The 17,286-nt window shown below is 39.1% G+C and overlaps 1 protein-coding gene and 2 non-coding genes across 7 annotated transcripts in view; 1 reads left to right on the top strand and 2 right to left on the bottom strand.

The window, feature by feature from the left end:
- LOC109037958 (NAD kinase) overlaps positions 1-17,286 on the bottom strand; it is a 149,744-nt gene that overhangs the window by 63,231 nt on the left and 69,227 nt on the right. The window contains exon 1 of one of the 5 annotated variants that reach the window (XM_019052842.2): positions 13,402-13,652. The exons of 3 other annotated variants lie outside the window; for them this stretch is intronic. In XM_019052842.2, coding sequence (XP_018908387.2) covers positions 13,402-13,595 — 194 coding nt within the window. In that variant the 5' untranslated portion in view covers positions 13,596-13,652. Of the gene's footprint in view, positions 1-13,401; positions 13,653-17,286 lie in introns of those variants that run through there. One more of the 5 variants, XM_019052843.2, reaches the window with a different exon arrangement.
- Positions 804-875, top strand: TRNAE-CUC (transfer RNA glutamic acid (anticodon CUC)). The gene has a single exon. It is a non-coding gene; the product is annotated as a tRNA-Glu (tRNA).
- On the bottom strand, positions 2,563-2,633 carry TRNAG-CCC (transfer RNA glycine (anticodon CCC)). Its single transcript has one exon. It is a non-coding gene; the product is annotated as a tRNA-Gly (tRNA).

Below are 17,286 nucleotides of genomic sequence, written 5' to 3'. Positions count from 1 at the left end.
AGCAATCAAACGCCTCCCGTTTCTCGAGTAGGCAGAAAAAATGCACGCTTTTCGCAGAACTATAATGAGGAAGAAACTCGCTATTTTCGGTGATGATTTAATCGGTCTAGGAGAACTTTGTAAGACCTGAACAACATTTCATGTAATTTATCATCTCTAGACCTAAATTAAGGAACAATGATAGAAAAAATTAAAACGAAGAGAAAGAAATAAGAACAGCACTTATTAAAAGCCGTGGTAAAAAGCAAGACAGTCGACAGAGCAAAGTCGCAGCAAGTCGACAGAGGTGAAAGATTTCATCGATTTAAAATTATTTCGCACAGCAATTCCGCACAAGAACCTACCGAAACATATATTTTTGTATGATCCGTATTAAAAAAATAGATAAATTGGAAAAAGAAGCGATGACAAAGATAAAATATTTTTTTAATTTCTTGATTCATTCGATCAAAATTCTCCCACAGGAAGCTTCAAAAAATGAAGTTCAAATTGTAATGTTGAAAAAAGAAGAAGAAGAAGAATAAGAAGAAAAATCCTACGGCACCCAATTTCTTTATCAACCTCTTTTTAGACAGTTAAAAAGAGAATTACTTCTGTCATTTCCAGCCATAACGTCGCTGCTCGCTGCTTCGTTACACTGTGCGGCGCGGCGCTCATGGCGCAGCTTCAGTGGATTATCCCCCCCTCCCCCCCCCCCCCCCCACTCACCAGACAGCCGTCCTCAACACGCTATACACAGGCCGAATATAACGGCAGCAGCCCACCGCTCTGAATAAAGCGTATTTTGCCCTCGCAGACATCAATCCGGTATGGTCTAGTGGCTAGGATACCTGGCTCTCACCCAGGAGGCTCGGGTTCGATTCCCGGTACCGGAAGAATATTTTGCATCCGCCATCTAATTTGAGCCAAAACATATCTAGATGAGTTACTTCGTCACGATCTGTCCATGGTGTACATTACTCTCACTATTCCTCCAATTTGTTAGTCCGGGCGAGTAAAGTCATAAAAAAATTGCGGCAAAAATGTCCAACTCATTTTATTAAATGGCTAGATTTTTCAGTATTCCTATGGTCGATTTAAAGTAAAAAAAAAGGAAAAAAGAGAGAAAAAAAGAAAAAGAAAAAATCTCGTTTCTTCCAACGTAAGCGGTTGATGGACGTAAAAGGCAGACGAGAGAGAGAAAAAACAGAGTTGATCAGAAAAAATTTGACCGTATTTTTTTTGTGAAAAAATTGTGAAAATAAATACTGTGAGCGAATAAATCTGCTATGAACATAAAATTAAAATCAGGACAGTCACTTGAATAGGGTACAACTCATGGCCAAAGCAAGAATATAATGCTGAAGTGAAAATTCAGGGTTGGTAACATTTCATGAAACATGAAACCCTGCTTGCCCTTAATGGTCCACTGCCCAGTCCGGGTATGCGTGCCGTCCGGGAGTCGATGAAAAGCCCGTGCGCCTTCTAAATATTGTTTAGGCAACACGGACAGTCGCTGAGCGCGTATAGTTGTATCCAGGCGCCGTCAACAATGCCACGTCGCATGGTAACGTTTTTAGTCGTAAGCTTTGAGGATACAACGGAGGATACAATGTTCTCCTCTCGTGACTCGTCTTCGAAAAGATACACCTACATATATCCTCTTTGAGTATGCGAAGAAACCACGGCAATAAGTACGAACGAACGAAACCAAAAATAAAAAATAAAAATCCACTCCAATTTAGAATCATTAATTTATGGGGATTACTCCCGCATTACATCCATTGTCAGAAAAGCACTACTTTAGAGTTTCATGAAAATGGCTGTAACAGTTGAATCATTACCTATGTTTAAACAATTTATGAAACTTTCTCTTGCGCCTTCTACGCAAGAGTTGGCGTTGTAGATACTTGGTTTATTTTCATACTCAGGGTTGCCATAATTTTCTCATGTTCAAATTCCCTGACTTTCCCTGGCAATTTATGACTCAACGATTTTCTAATTCCCTGCCTTTCCCTAACCTTTGAACGAAATTTCCACCTTTTTTTTAAGAAATAAAAAGGAAAAACCCGTTTTTCGCTAAACTTTAGACAAAATTTCCTTGTTTAGAGATGAAATCATGGAAAAAGGCATTCGAAATAGCTGCATCAAAGATGGCAAGCCTTAAAAATGACTGGAAAGGGTGAACAATTGGAAGATCAGCAATATGTTTCAGTGATTAGTAGATGTGTCATAAATGTCCTGACTCCCCCCACGAATTTTCTGACTTTCCTTGATTTTCCCGGTTTTCTAGACAGCCGGCAACCTTGATATATTTTTCCTTCTTTTTAACGAATCAAATTAGTAGGTAATTTAAAATTCTGCGGGACGAAAAAATGTGTTTAAAAATTAGGCGTAACTTTTCGTTAAATGTATTTTTTTAAAAATATATTTTTACAAAAATTTAAAGTATTAGCCTCAAACCGCCAAACAAAATCAAAGTATGACATCCTAACAAGAACCTACATATATTTCCAACCTATCCAGAGAGTGCGGACAGTTGGCTCGTAGAATTTTCTGCTGATGCGGTGGCAAAAAACTTACTGCGCCGCCCGGGAATCGAACCCGGGTCGCAAGAATGGGAATCTTGCATGATACCATTACACCAGCGGCGCGGCTTGAGTAAGCGGCGAAATTTTACGGTTTATAAGGATGCGCATTGATCCACGGCCGAGGAGCGTTGTCGAGTCCTCTACCCCACTCTACGGTTACGTCTATTCCCTGCTGCGCCGCGCTCCGTTTCCGAGCGTATAGAGCCACGGCTCCACAAGACGCGGGCGACACGAAGTTGGCCGCGCGGTTTATTTTCAGTCAACCGGATGCACCGATTTTAAAGTTGATCTCCAGCTTCAGCGCGGTGCATTTTGGTATGGTCATGTACTACGAATTTTAACCTCCAGGGGAATTATTTTGGGCAGATCAAATTTCAGTCTGTAGATAAATCATTAAAGGATATTCGTGCCAAAATCATCAAAGACTTAAAAACAAAGACGATTAAGTAAGTACAGTTGCCAACTAAACATCGATTTAGATACATTGAAATCGGTTGCAAAATGGAAACAGTACTTTTGACGGTATTTGAAGATTTTAGAAGATGATTTTCGGCACGGGCATTTCTTAATGATTAATCTACAGATTGAAATTTCAATTTCCCCAACATATTCTACCAAATGGTTAAAAATTAAAAGTTAAAATGTATCCATCGTACCCAGAATGTACAGCGCAAACTCTAAAGATCCATTTTAAATCTACACGTTACCAAAGCAGTTGGCGACGAAAATCGATTTTTTCATGGCAACAAACAAGAATATAATCATCGGACCGGGTTGCGTGAATCTGCGCGCGGTCAACTTTTCGTCACCCGCGTCCTGTGGAACCGGGGCTTTAGAGTACTCACGCGCAACCGGCACTTCCCTCTCCTCCTCTGTCAGAGACAAGAGACCCTCCACTGGCCTCCTAGCGACAGGTGGAAGCTTTTACTTTCTGGGTTTCAACAATTCCTTATGGACAATTATGAGCGAGCAAGCAACAGTCATCACCCTATTTTCGGCTGTTGACTTACCTACATGGTCGATGATGAGCTTCGGATGACGTCATAAGCCAAACAACTTTTCCAAACGTCGGCCATTTTCGGCTTGTTTGCAAAACGAAACTAGAGTCCCTTTATACCCAGAGTTAAGACAACTCGATTATCAGCTGACTGGCAGCCGGCCTTGGCTGGCCATGGAGGCCGAAACGAGTGCACCCAAACGAACGATATTGAGGGATAAGGATCAGGAATCCTGCGATGTCTGTCACACAAAAACAACAACATCAACAAATTGATCAATTAAAACGAAAATTAGATTGGTTTGTGAATAATTTCTTAATCTATTTTCATTTTAGACCGATGGAAATAAAAATTTACTCTTGATAAACCACAATCAGGTAATATTTTCATTATTCTTGTTCACATTCGAGGTACCGCCATCGTGGTGCACTCGTTTCGGCCTCCATGAGCGAGAACCAATCAGAATTGGATTTTTTTTTAGGCCACTTTCAGCCCAACCAAAAGTGAGTTGTCTTAACTCTGGGTATAAAGGGACTCTAAACGAAACTGCCAACACGTTGTTGAACATCAACCATGTAGGTAAGTCAACAGTAGAATGCTGAAGTCCCGAAAGTAAAAGCTTCCACCATGGCCAAGTTACTAGTGGAGGGTCTCTTGTCTCTGTCCTCTGTACACCTCTAATCATTGATGCGACGACTACTAGGAGCCATGTTGCCTTGCTGTCCCGCCTTCCAAAACGCAATATAGGGTGTCCCAAAAGTCCCTTCCACCCCCTCTAAAATTTTACCTAATTAATATTTTTGAAACGAAACTTTGGAGATGTTCATCGATAAATGTTAGCTACTTTTGGGGCCCCCCAAAGTTTTCGGGCTCCCCCGTGGGGAGGGGCTGCGGACCCCAACTTTTTTTTTTCAAATAGCAACCCCTATCTTGTGATTCTTCATTCGAAAGAGCATAAAAAGCTAAGAATTTTGGCGCAAACTGCAGATCAATATCTTAATTTTTGACCGAGTTATGATAGGTCAAAGTTAAAATTTGACCTTTTTTCAAAAAATCATAACTCCGGTCCAATTTATCGTAATGAAAAAAATAGAACGGGAAAATTTACCAAATTGTAAGCGCTTTTAAGTAAAAATCACAGAAATTACTTCAAACTAATTTTAAGGGAGGTTTCGGACCCCTAAATACGTCAATTCAAAGGTCATTCAATTTTCCCGCGAAATGAGCCAATTTCCCCCAGATTTGCCTCCACATTATCTCAGTAAGGTCAAACTCAGTTCAATTAGTCCAGGCAAATAAGCCATGAAAAGGGCTATAGCCTGCAAAAATCCCGGGTAGCAATGTTTTCATCGATTCCTATGTAATTTTTGACGCTGAATCCGAATTTCAACTTTGCGCCATTGAATTCGGACCGGAAAGTTGCCAAATTTGGCAAAAATTGCCTAAAATCGGACTTTTTTCCAGATTATGGCCTGTAACTTGCCAAAAATTGATCTGACGACAAAATTAGTTATTTGCAGAAATAAAGCTCGTTAAATTTCCTATAAAAAAGTTCCTGCACACTTTTTTGCTCAAGGCAAAATCAAGCGCGCTGGTGGGCTCCAAACTTTGAAAAATGAGCAAAAATTTGGTTTTTTGCGGGTTATGGCCTGTGACTCGTCCAAAATTGATCGAACGACAATTTGGTTGTTTTAAAAAGAAAGTTCGACAAATTTCCCATAAAACAGTTCCTATACACTTTTTTGCTCAAGGCAAAATTAAGCGCGCTGGCGGGCACCAAACTTGGAAAAATGAACAAAAATTGCGTTTTTTTTGCGGTTTTTGCAAAAATCCCGGGTAGTTTTGCTTTCAGTGATTCCTACGTAATTTTTGACGCTGAATCCGAATTTCAACTTTGCGCCATTGAATTCGGACCGGAAAGTTGCCAAATTTGGCAAAAATGGCCTAAAATCGGACTTTTTTCCGGATTATGGCCTGTAACTTGCCAAAAATTGATCTGACGATAAAAGAAGTTATTTTCAGAAATAAAGCTCGTTAAATTTCCTATAAAAAAGTTCCTATACAATTTTTTGCTCAATGCAAAATCAAGCGCGCTGGCGGGCTCCGAACTTTGAAAAATGAGCAAAAATTGTGTTTTTCGCGATTTTTGCCCAATGTCTCCTGTTTTAATCGTCCGACGAGTGATTTCTGGACAAATTAAGTGAAGATGATAAAATTTACACTTAGTGAAATGAATTGATGTAAATAATAAGGAAAACCCAACACATTACAGTATGCACAATTTTCGCACATTTTACAAAGTTCGGAGCCCGCCAGCGCGCTTGATTTTGCCTTGAGCAAAAAAGGGTGAAGGAACTTTTTTATAGGAAATTTAAGGAGCTTTATTTCTGAAAATAACTAATTTTGTCGTCAGATCAATTTTTGGCAAGTTACAGGCCATAATCTGGAAAAAAGTCCGATTTTAGGCCATTTTTGCCAAATTTGGCAACTTTCCGGTCCGAATTCAATGGCGCAAAGTTGAAATTCGGATTCAGCGTCAAAAATAACATAGGAATCGATGAAAACATTGCTACCCGGGATTTTTGCAGGCTCTTTTCCTTGTTTGCCTGGACTAAATATCACGTTGGCAAGTCCTCAAATTACGGGGAAAGTTAAAAAAAAAATTTAAACGGTCAAATTTAAACGAAATATCAAATAAAAACGAAATTTAAGGTGATTAAATTTGACCGTTTAAATTTTTTTTTTTTAACTTTTCCCGAAATTTGAGGACTTGCCAACGTGATGTTGAACTGAGTTTGACCTTACTGAGATAATGTGGAGGCAAATCTGGGGGAAATTGGCTCATTTCGCGGGAAAATTGAATGACCTTTGAATTGACGTATTTGGGGGTCCGAAACCCCCCTTAAAATTAGTTTGAAATAATTTCTGTGATTTTTCCTTACAAGTGCTTACAATTTGGTAAATTTTCCCGTTTTATTTTTTCAGTACGATAATTTGGACCGGAGTTATGATTTTTTGAAAAAGGGTCAAATTTTAACTTTGAACTATCATAACTCGGTCAAATATTAAGATATTGATCTGCGGTTTGCGCCAAAATTCTTAGTTTTTTATGCTCTTTCGAATGAAGAATCACAAGATAGGGGTTGCTATTTGAAAAAAAAAAGTTGGGGTCCGCAGCCCCTCCCCACGGGGGAGCCCGAAAATTTTGGGGGGCCCCAAAAGTAGCTAACATTGATCGATGAACATCCCAAAGTTTCGTTTCAAAATATTAATTAGGTAAAATTTTAGAGGGGGTTGAATTAATTGTTGATTAATCGATTCGTTGATTAATAATTAAATTAATTAATCGCCGCCAATTAATTGTTGAATTTTACTTTAAAACAGTTTTCCACTTCCTAATTCTATGTTCAAGACTCTTTCCAGGCTTCGTTTGCGTAAATCTCCTGTCAAACCCTTATTTGAATGTCTTCTCAACGATGATTAATTTGTCCCGACTGGGAACGGTTTCGGAGTAATCCTAATTTTCATTGAATAGTAGTTAATCAATCCTGCGTTGAACAGTTTGCTGAACTGGGTCCGATTGGTTAGGAAACAAAAAACGTTCGAGGCTGTTTTTACGCAATAAGTACACAATGAATTATCCATTAAGGTCTCTTCTACGCAAACCGAAGACATCTATCACAATTGTCGAATTTTTTCTTCGTGATGCTGAAAGGTATGCCTAATTTTTTCCAGCAACATTGTATTTGTAAAAAAATGTAACAATTCTAATTCGCAGAAAGTGAAAGAGCTTTCTTCTTAAAAAAATCTATGATCGACGCTTGGGTTTTTTGATAATTCACAGCGTCGAGGGAAACTTTTTATTTCTTTCAAGCTGTTCCCTATAGGTAGCAGTGAAATGGCAAGGTCTGTCTCTGTGCAGATCAGGCGATGCATTTGCGAAACACGTGATGAAAACACTAGCTCTGAGAGCGGAGTAAATAAGATAAGCGCTTAATTAGAATGAGCGCGTGTTTGTTGGTCAGTGTGTATTTAGATTTTTTTCTCCTCACATTCTTAGACCAATAAAAAATCTTTTATGCACCCGCATGAGTTTGTACGCAAGGACGGGGCAAACTCCTCTGAGAGGTTCGAATAGCTTTCCTTACAAGAGCACACACGGGCTTAAGAGGGAGGTTAAATAAAGAAAAACTTATCTGGAGAGCTAAACCAACACAGATTAGAGAAAGAAAATTAAAGCCCTGTTGGTTAAAGGGGCAGTCTATTTCAACTTAAACTTTGAAGGAAAATACCTAATCAAGGGACATAACTGTCATATTAATTGCTCGTCTACTAAAAGGTCGGTTTACGCGGTTTGTTTTAGGTACAAATCCCGGAGTTTTCCAATAAGAGGAAAATGCGCCAGATGCGATAACGAAAATGCCTGATATGATACAAATTTGTTTTGGTCTGGAAGTATTGGAGTGCTTGAGACTACCTCATAATGGATGGCCGACGATGACCGTCCAATTCTCGGGATACCGGCGGTATGCTGTATTTACTCGTACAGTCTTTTGAGAAACGATTTAATTTTCCTTCAAATGGCAGGATAGGCAAAAGCGGGTTCTTAGGAGCTGTAATAGTTGTATTCGCTTACCGTTGATACGACTGCAACTGACAATGAGTGTGCCGTCGGTTGAAACGATAGGCAGAAGCAGGTTTCCGTTATAGTTGTATTGGCGGATTATGAATTAAAGGAGAGAGTGGGCACAAATAGAGGGTTTACTATGGAGAAATTGGTAGAAAGGACAAGAAGGCGGGACAATCAGTGATAAACTAAAATTGGCATCAAAAAAGGATGTCAGGGAGGTCATCCTGCAGCACTTAAAGTTTTCGGTACTGCCCTTTGAACTTTGAGAACTAAAGCACCTTCTTGAATGGGGAAACCAATGGCATATGAGTTAATTCTGAACTGAGCCAGAAGCAGTGGTTCCTTCTTGCGAAATACGGTCCACATATTGGACGTTAAACGCTAGCGTTATATTTCAAGTGACACCTAAAATAAAGTTAGTTAAAAAATAAAACCAAACGCACATCAGCTATCCGAAGCTTTAAAAATATCGGATGCGCGTTTGGGACAATTTTTCCCTATTTTTGTACAATCTCGTATGATGAGTTCTTCGGTCAAATCCTTGACTTTTTACTTTTAATTAGCATCCGTTCCTTACTTCTATGCACTATTGAGTAAATTTCTGGATGATGCAGGCGATGCCAACAAAATTGAACGTATATGCTAAAAGGAACTATGTGCATAGGGTTTGTGTGAGACATATACTTCCTTTTAGCATAAATACCTTCAAATAAGCATACAACTGGTGACAATATGTGATGAAGTGGCGCTGTAGACTCATGTAAGTCCAAGGGGCAGGTCTATGTGCCCATCCGTAGCAGTATATACTCTTTTGCTCAATTTGTCGTATCACATTAGCATTTAATCAATCAATCAGTTAGTTGATCAATTGATTCCTTGAATTGATTCTCATTGATCAAATGTTTAATTCTTTGATTGAGCGAAGAACTGTTTAAAAAAGAAAATCTGCTTCTCCTGATCTGCAGGGATGCGGTTGACAGTTGCTAGCAAAGACAGTTCCAGTCATCCGCTCAAGCTCTCACTCGAATTCGAATGACAGCAAGCACTTGAAAGCTCGGGAGAATCATAGAGTAGGGGAGAGGAGAAAAGGAGGGGGTCGTTACGCAAATTGCAACAATGAGAGGTGTCATTGACCTCGATGACTGTAAATGACCGTAAATCGGCGCGGAGTCCCCGTCCCCGTGCCGGTCTGCACCTGCACCAATTACGTAAGGACCCATGCAAGTGCACCAAAGTCAACGCTGAAATACGCATCCTGGAGAGGAGTGTGATGTTTTGAGACAGGGTGGCAAAATTTCATTAGAAATAAAACCTTGAAACTTCACGTGAAATATTTCATGAAATTTTAGAAATTTATGAAAGATATTGAAAAATACCGGTTCCTTTTCATGTTTCGCAAAATGTAAAATTGTGACTTTCTTTTATTTTCGTGTATTTGAGTGCGGGTTGCGTACTCTAGCTCCTGAAACATATGAAATATTTCACAGCCTCGTGAAATTTCATGAAATATTTCACTGGTATTTCCAATTTTTCATTTCTTCCTTACATTTCATGCCACCCTGTTTTGAGACAATGGATCGTATTCAATACAACAAACTGGTGAGATCGTATTAATATTGATTGGTTCAACATGTTAACATAGCCTCAGAAGCCAATTGAGTAATCGAAGGGAACAGGCTTTTGGTGATGGATTTTTGGTTTTCACGGGTAAAAAATCGCAATAAAAAATGAAATTGTTAGGAATTTTCTCATTTTCAGCTTTTCCAACTTATATCCTAAAATTCTGGTTTGGCGTTATGTTGTATTGTGTTATTTAGCCAAACGATACATCGTACCACTATCGAATCCGATCCATAAATAGGAGCGCGTCAAACTTCTGCTGTCGGTGACAATCAACATTGTTGGAAAGATTGGACGTAATGCTGGGACTGCCGGGCATTTTGGCTCTAATTGTAAGATACAAAAACTCAATAAAATATAAAAACAAAACCGTGGGTAACAAGGCTAAGAATACAAATTAAAAGAACCGAAACCTTTCAGCAGGAGATCCAGCCATCCTCAGTTGCATGTATGATAAAATTTAAAAAACTCTAGACAAAGTGTGCCTGGTAGCAGCTTCCGACGAGAGAAATGAAAGTATTTTTTAAATTTTACGCATCCACAAATGTAAAACTTGCGGCATGTGGTATCACTGTAAATGGCAAGCCCGCTTGCTCGGAACAAAGATAATAAGTAGCTTTTTACCGGGCGCGAAGAGGTTAGGTTACTAAACTTTAACGCCATGTCGCGTCGGTTCGCCTTCAATGTCAAGGGTAGGCAAGACGAGCTCCCACGTGGTCGAATAGTGGTATCATCGTGAAACAGGGCGCTTACTTTGAACAAACACAGACGCGAGGAAGAGAGCCCGTTTCAGATAACTGTTTCTTTATCGCGCGAAAGAGGAAAATTTATCTGATATTTTCAATTACTCATTATTCAAATCATATTGCCACACTCATTATTCAAATCATATTTTAAAAGTTTCATTTCTATTCTTTGGACGGTGATACCGGATACTAGTCTTGTAGACATTTTTGAACTTTTAATTGATATGAAACTATGAGGATGACTGGATTTCCAGCCGAAATTTTTTGGATCGTTTACTTGATGTTTCAAGTCTTGTTACCCGCGATTTTGTTCTTATGGTTCCCGGAATTGTCTTGGTGATGGGCGCGCTGCTACGTTGAGAAATATCTTAGATCCAGCGACTAGGTTTTCAGAACCAAATCTGTAGACGAACAAAAACCCACTTTGGGTTGAATGAACACAACGTGGTATTAAAAGTACACCCGTTTGTGTTAAATAGTGACAAGCGCACCGTCTTCAGCGCTGTCACTAACACCTTGTGCATATGACGAACACGATTTAATTTGAGATAGTTTATCGTCAGTGAAAGCGATATAACTGCATCCTCGTACGTCAAAATTTTCATGCACAATTTTTTTTTATAGTGTTTATTTATGTAGAAGCACTTTCTTTTGGAAGGGCACGGAAGGGGAGAGGGAGGTGGAAATGAGCGGGTGAGTGAAAACGTGACGGAATCAAGTTGCAGTGTGGGGAAAATTTACAAATGCTAAAAAAAAAACAAAAAAAAAAAAACATGAATGACCATCGGAGCAAAGGTATAGTGTTTATTTATGTAGAAGCACTTTCTTTTGGAAGGGCACGGAAGGGGAGAGGGAGGTGGAAATGAGCGGGTGAGTGAAAACGTGACGGAATCAAGTTGCAGTGTGGGGAAAATTTACAAATGCTAAAAAAAAAAAAAAAAAAAAAAAAAAAAAAAAAAAAAAAAACATGAATGACCATCGGAGCAAAGGTAGAGAGAGATCAACAGCCTTGACGGCATTTGTAGGTCATGTTGCTTGCTGTTCACTGCACTCATGCATGCCTGCCATTGACAAATGTCTTGCAAAATTGAGTCACACCGACCCCTTTGAATACGAGCTATAAAATGTTTTACAGTTTCCTCAATTAATTGAAAGTCTAGCCTCATTTTAATAATCGCGTCGTCTAGTTAATGTACCTCTACATGCAAATCAAATAGAGGATATATCGCTGATGTAGTGACTTCATGATATTTGGGTGGGTTTCAGTCTCAGAATTAATGATCGGATCCCGAGATGCTGACACACTAAAATATCGCATTTAAAACACTTCACTGAAGTACTTCTCTAAGATGTCGAGTATCTTAACTTTGGAGTGGGGTATAATGGACTTGTTCTCAGGGGCAAACTAGGTGGTGTTTTTAAAAATTGAACCAGATAATGTCCAGATGAGCAGGGCCATCATAGAGCCCGCTCATCGTAGGAACTACGTCGGCTACGAAAGAGCCAATAGGCAATATACCTTTCTGTGAAGTCATACCCTAAATGACCACGCACCCTTTCGTCCCCACATCCGGGACAGCGGACGAAATAATCACTCTGTAGAGGGTATTAAGACTCTCAAATCGAAAGATACATTAGCCGTTATATAATTACGTCACCAAGTTTTGTCGGTATTTACATAAAACGATTAGATTAAACTGAAGTGAAAGCCAAATTACGGAATGATAACTTGTTTCGTTGACCGATTTTAGCAATACAAGATTTTTGTCCCGACAAAATTCATTTGAAGCTATTAGGGATGTGCTTGGCTCCATCCGTTCTAACCGACGCCCACGCTGCCCTGCTAAAGAAGAGAATAGAGTCGATGAAGACTAGTCTTTCAGAGATTATCGATATTAAAGTTGGCTTAGTTTTTTATTAAGAACCAACTCTATGTTAGCCTCCGTATTTTACACGTCAACGTTTCAACTCTTTCTAGTATTTAGCATGATTTATTTTTCTTTCGAATAAGTAGAACAAGATTTTAAGTAAAACGACAACGATAAGTGCCTATTTTCCCTAGATATACCGTGCTCTATATTCAAATGGCTGGTTCTATCCTGAAACTATTTTCCTAAAAAAATTTTGAACACCAGTTTTTAGGGTGAAAATGACGAAAATGGCCCAAATGACATTGTCGGATATACAGGTGGGAAATTTTGGAACTAAAAGTATTAACCACCCGTTAAATTTAGCAAATAATTCGGATGCCTGTTAAATTTTAATTAAAGATAAAACCCAAAACAAGAGGCTATAGCATCGGGCCTTTAAAGGACAGCATAGTGTATTTGTCTTCAACTACTTTATTGAGCAGCTAACATGTCACCACACCGTGGAAAGACTTAAAAACTAATCGAAGGCATGATGCTCGGAGTAATTAAAGTACCTATATCGGCAAGGTACGGACAAGTCGAAATATGGACCTCTTACGGCCCAAAGAAGCAGCCAAGCAACACTAATTCCATCAAAAAAATGCCTCTGTCAGGCCTCAGATTCCAAATCAGATCAAAGCGGCGAAGGATGATTATAAATGAGCGTCCTTTGGCGAAAACGAGTAAATTTATGAACTAAGTCAAACGCGATGCAAACGAAGGTTCGTAAAAATTTTAAAAACAAATCATGCTGGAAAATTTGAGTTCATAGGTTGGTTTATCTTTTGGGCCCTAAGAGCTCCATGACCTAACCTCCAAAATGACCGACATGGCCATACTCTCCCCATATAGGTACTTTACTCGGAATGACGTCACAGTTGAAAGTTCACTACATGAATAAATATACATCGGGGGCTACGTACTCACGATGACGAGCGGTACCTTTTGAGGGCTTGGATCCACCTGGCGTAGCGCGCGAAGCCCGCGGCGCTCAGCGACACCTGGCGGGCGGATACCGTGACGTCACTCCGCGGGACGAGCAGATCGCGCACCTTGATGACGTCACACGCGCGTGCGACCGCGGAGCCCAACTTGCTAGCAGTTCGCGCGTGGGCGTGCATGGCCGCGGAAAATCGCGAGAGAAGGCGGAGTGGCAGGCGTTTTCGAAAATTCCACAAAACTGATCGCGGATGAGCCGATTGATCGGAGAATTGGAGCGGTTCCCTCCGTTTCGTTCCGTCGGCGGGGGAAGCGCTTGAGGTTAAGTAAGCTCCGTTCAAATGCGTGGCGCCTAGACGTTGCCGGAGTTCCGTTATAGATGGGTTTTCCATTCATAACGTGCTATAGAAAAACGCCGAAGGATTTTCCGGACGTTGCCAAATTTCTCTCGATTAGACATGACTTCGACGTTTCTCATGGTCAAAATAAATAAAATATATTTAAAAACTGCCCAATTTTCACTACGAATTGCACTGTTACTAAAAATAGGAGACTATTGGGCGTTTCTGATTGAAAATGTTACTGATTTTTCTTCGAATCACACGTAAAAATCCGTAAAATTTGAACGAGTATTACGCGGTCGTTTTCTTGAAAAAAATTGAATTTTTCGAGTTAATTTTTCAGCCTAGGAATATAAGTAGGGGTTCTTCTTCTGAGAGAGGACACTGTGTTGTTTCATCGTTGAAGTTTCAAGAGAATTTAGAGTTAAAAGTAGCGTTTTTTAAAGCTTCCGCACAAAAATATTCATAGATTTTCTTGTAAATGGATATATTCATTGTATACTTTCAAAGGGGAAATTTGGCAACATTCAAAACAGTAGCGTGGCGTGAATTGCGATATATCGATTGTTATGCCATTTAAACCTATGGTAAAGAATCGATTATAAAGGCGTTCGCTGCGAACACCCTGTTTATCGATCCTTTTCCATAGGTTTAAATGGCATAACAATCGATATATCGCAAAGCACGCCACGCCACTGATTCAAAAGCTCTCACTTGGCTTTTCCTTGACACGACAACATTGTATAAGAGTATTTATTGTAACACTTTCTGCAGCAACATCGTGAAAACAAAAAATAGTAAGTTGTTACACAGCATTCTTCAACCATCTGAACACTGAACAGACCTGGGTGCGCTATTGATTTTATGTAGGCCTTTCAACTTGTACATCGTTTATCATTAAAGAGGAAATAAATTAAGCAATACATTTAAAAAAATAAAGCGGGAAAATTTTCGGAGAACTGTCTGAACTTGTCTGTGATATCATGTTGGTTCTCGTCAGTTAGTGAAAACATTGTATTCGGACAAATTACATTGTTCCCTGTTCTGGTTTGAAAATTATACATACAGAGATGAAGGCAGAGGGAGAAATTTTTTGCTAAGTTTGAAAAAGAAGTTTTAAGTTGACTTTTAAAATACATATTGCTGTGAATTTGATTACTCTGTAAATATTTTAGTAGTCGTTCGAAAATGCTGGAGTCCTTATTGTTACGTCTGAAAATTTTCCCCAGAGTAGGACGATAATTACATGATATTTTTAAACGGTTTTTATGGAGTTTGAATGAAGTTTTGTACAGAAATCTGGTCTCCTTTTTTCTGCTAGCGTCTCTTTATAATGAGATAATTTAAACGGCGTCTTATACAAAAATTACAGAATTAAAATATTAAGTGTGTTAAAAAATTGAGTTGGAAAGTTACTTTTAAAAATGTAAAACGACTTTGAGATAATTTTTACGACCAGTATGAAAAAAAAAAAAGGTGTGGCAAACACTTATTATTTTTATGATGACACGCTGCTGTTCTCATTAAAAAAAGAAGTACGAAAAAATCACTGAAAAATACAGCGTAAATAACGCTCAGTTAATACACTGTTGTACTACTTAATGCGACTGATTGGGCGGGGAATCTTTCACTCGAACATTTTCGTTCAGTTTAACACGCAGAAAAAAAGCTGAAAACTTACAAGGAGTTTCAAAGTTGTGATCATGAAAGAAAAAAATTAAAATTTTACCACATCATCATATTAATTACGACAAGGATAGCATTAACATATGCCAACAAAAAAGATCCTTTGACAACGAAGTAAAACTTCTCGCATCAATTGATAATAATCTAGCAGAGAAAACATTAGTGGATGCAAGGAGCCTCGCCTTTTTCAAAATAAAGCGCTGTTGTTTTAATGATACAATCACCCGCAATCACAAACACTGCAAATGAGCTTTCCTTGGAGACAAAAAGAGTTATTTTTCTTAGGGCGCGCGAAAGAAAAGGAAATCACTCTTTAGTATGTACAGATTCTTCGATCACAACCGATAAATTCCCTGGCTAGCGTAGGAAAAAACTTTAGAATATCTTGCGGTCTGAATGTAATTTATTATGAGGATATTTCCTCTTTCATTCAAGTCGAGTCAAATGAAGTGCGGGCGACTCATTATTACTTCGAGTCGATGCTCAAAGTTCAGGAAAATTATCTTTTTTTTACAACACATTGTTTGGTCACTGTATTTATTTACTTAAAAAAAGGGTAAACGCCGCTTTGGGAGGATTTTACAAACTTTAGAAAGGAAATTGGATTTGTGTTTGTAATAATAATCGTGTTTCAATGAATTTACTGCATGCAACTATATCGACGTTCGGGAGCTGGGGAAGTATAACCATTTCAATAAAGGCGCCTTGAGTTGAGGAGAGGGGCAAGTTGTATGGAGAAATTAAAACATAATAACTTCCATTGCTTAAGCTATGTATTAAGTTCTAGCAATCAGAAAAAGAGTAAGGTAATTATGGGAAAGTGACGTGATATTCGTGACCGTTCACAGGAAAAGGGACTTTCGTACACAAAGGCAAGATTATTGGAAGAGAACACTTTCTGTCGAATATTGTCGAAAATTCAATTTTTAAGTTTTTGACGGTGAACTTTCTCCAATATAGAGATTAGTTCGTCCCCCCCTCTTCCCCGGAAAGTCCCGTTATACACAACATACCCCGGTAATTTGTACCCTGAGGATGGCAGATTAGAGTTTTCGTTAGATCATTCCGCAAACTAAGATTTTGGAACTACTAAAATCAAACCACCAGTCCGACCAACTCATTTGATATGCAAACATGCAGATGATGAAGAAATTCCCGTGTTCTAGAGCACCAATTCCATCAAAAGTTCACTGATTTTTTCGGGTTTATTCCATCCCAAGCGAATCCTGGATTTTTCCAGGTCCTGAACACAATCACTTTTATGATATGTTATTCATTACTAAATTTTAAGTTTTTGTTGACTCGGGTCCCTTTTCAGGAAGTCATACTTTCAAGGATTCCACAAAAAAGACGTAATTTTTTGTACATCATCACTTGGATCAGAAATACTGCAGACGGTTTTTAGTACATAGTTCCAATATGAATACGGGGAATTCCGTTATAAATGCGGGATAATGGTGAAGTTGTGGCAACACCGCGATGCGGGCGGAGCTTAAAGCACGTTTCGGCGCCGTGATTCAGCTAATGAATGACGCGCTCGCTCCAGTGCGAAATAGTTCAGAGTGCAAACTAGAATGCCGACCACGGCAACTGATTATAGAGCTTTCGAAGCGTTCACGTATTACGTAACGGACTGAAAGGGAGGGGGGTCTGCTTTTGCATTACGATGCGTTACAAGAAAGAGGGGGCCTGCGGACCAACGTAACGTGGCGCTCCAAATTTTGACAAAATACATCCTTATCCTGACACATTCACTTGGATTACACTTTGCAAAAAGGATCCGGTAGTTTAGGCTCGTTTAAGAAACAACACATGCGCCATTGTTTTCTCCATGCAGCTAGTTGCT

The sequence above is a fragment of the Bemisia tabaci genome, chromosome 4 (assembly GCF_918797505.1).
Source record: "Bemisia tabaci chromosome 4, PGI_BMITA_v3".
Classification (NCBI taxonomy): Eukaryota; Metazoa; Arthropoda; class Insecta; order Hemiptera; family Aleyrodidae; genus Bemisia; species Bemisia tabaci.
Note: the sequence above shows the minus strand (reverse complement) of the source record. Positions and strands in the feature narration are given on the sequence as shown.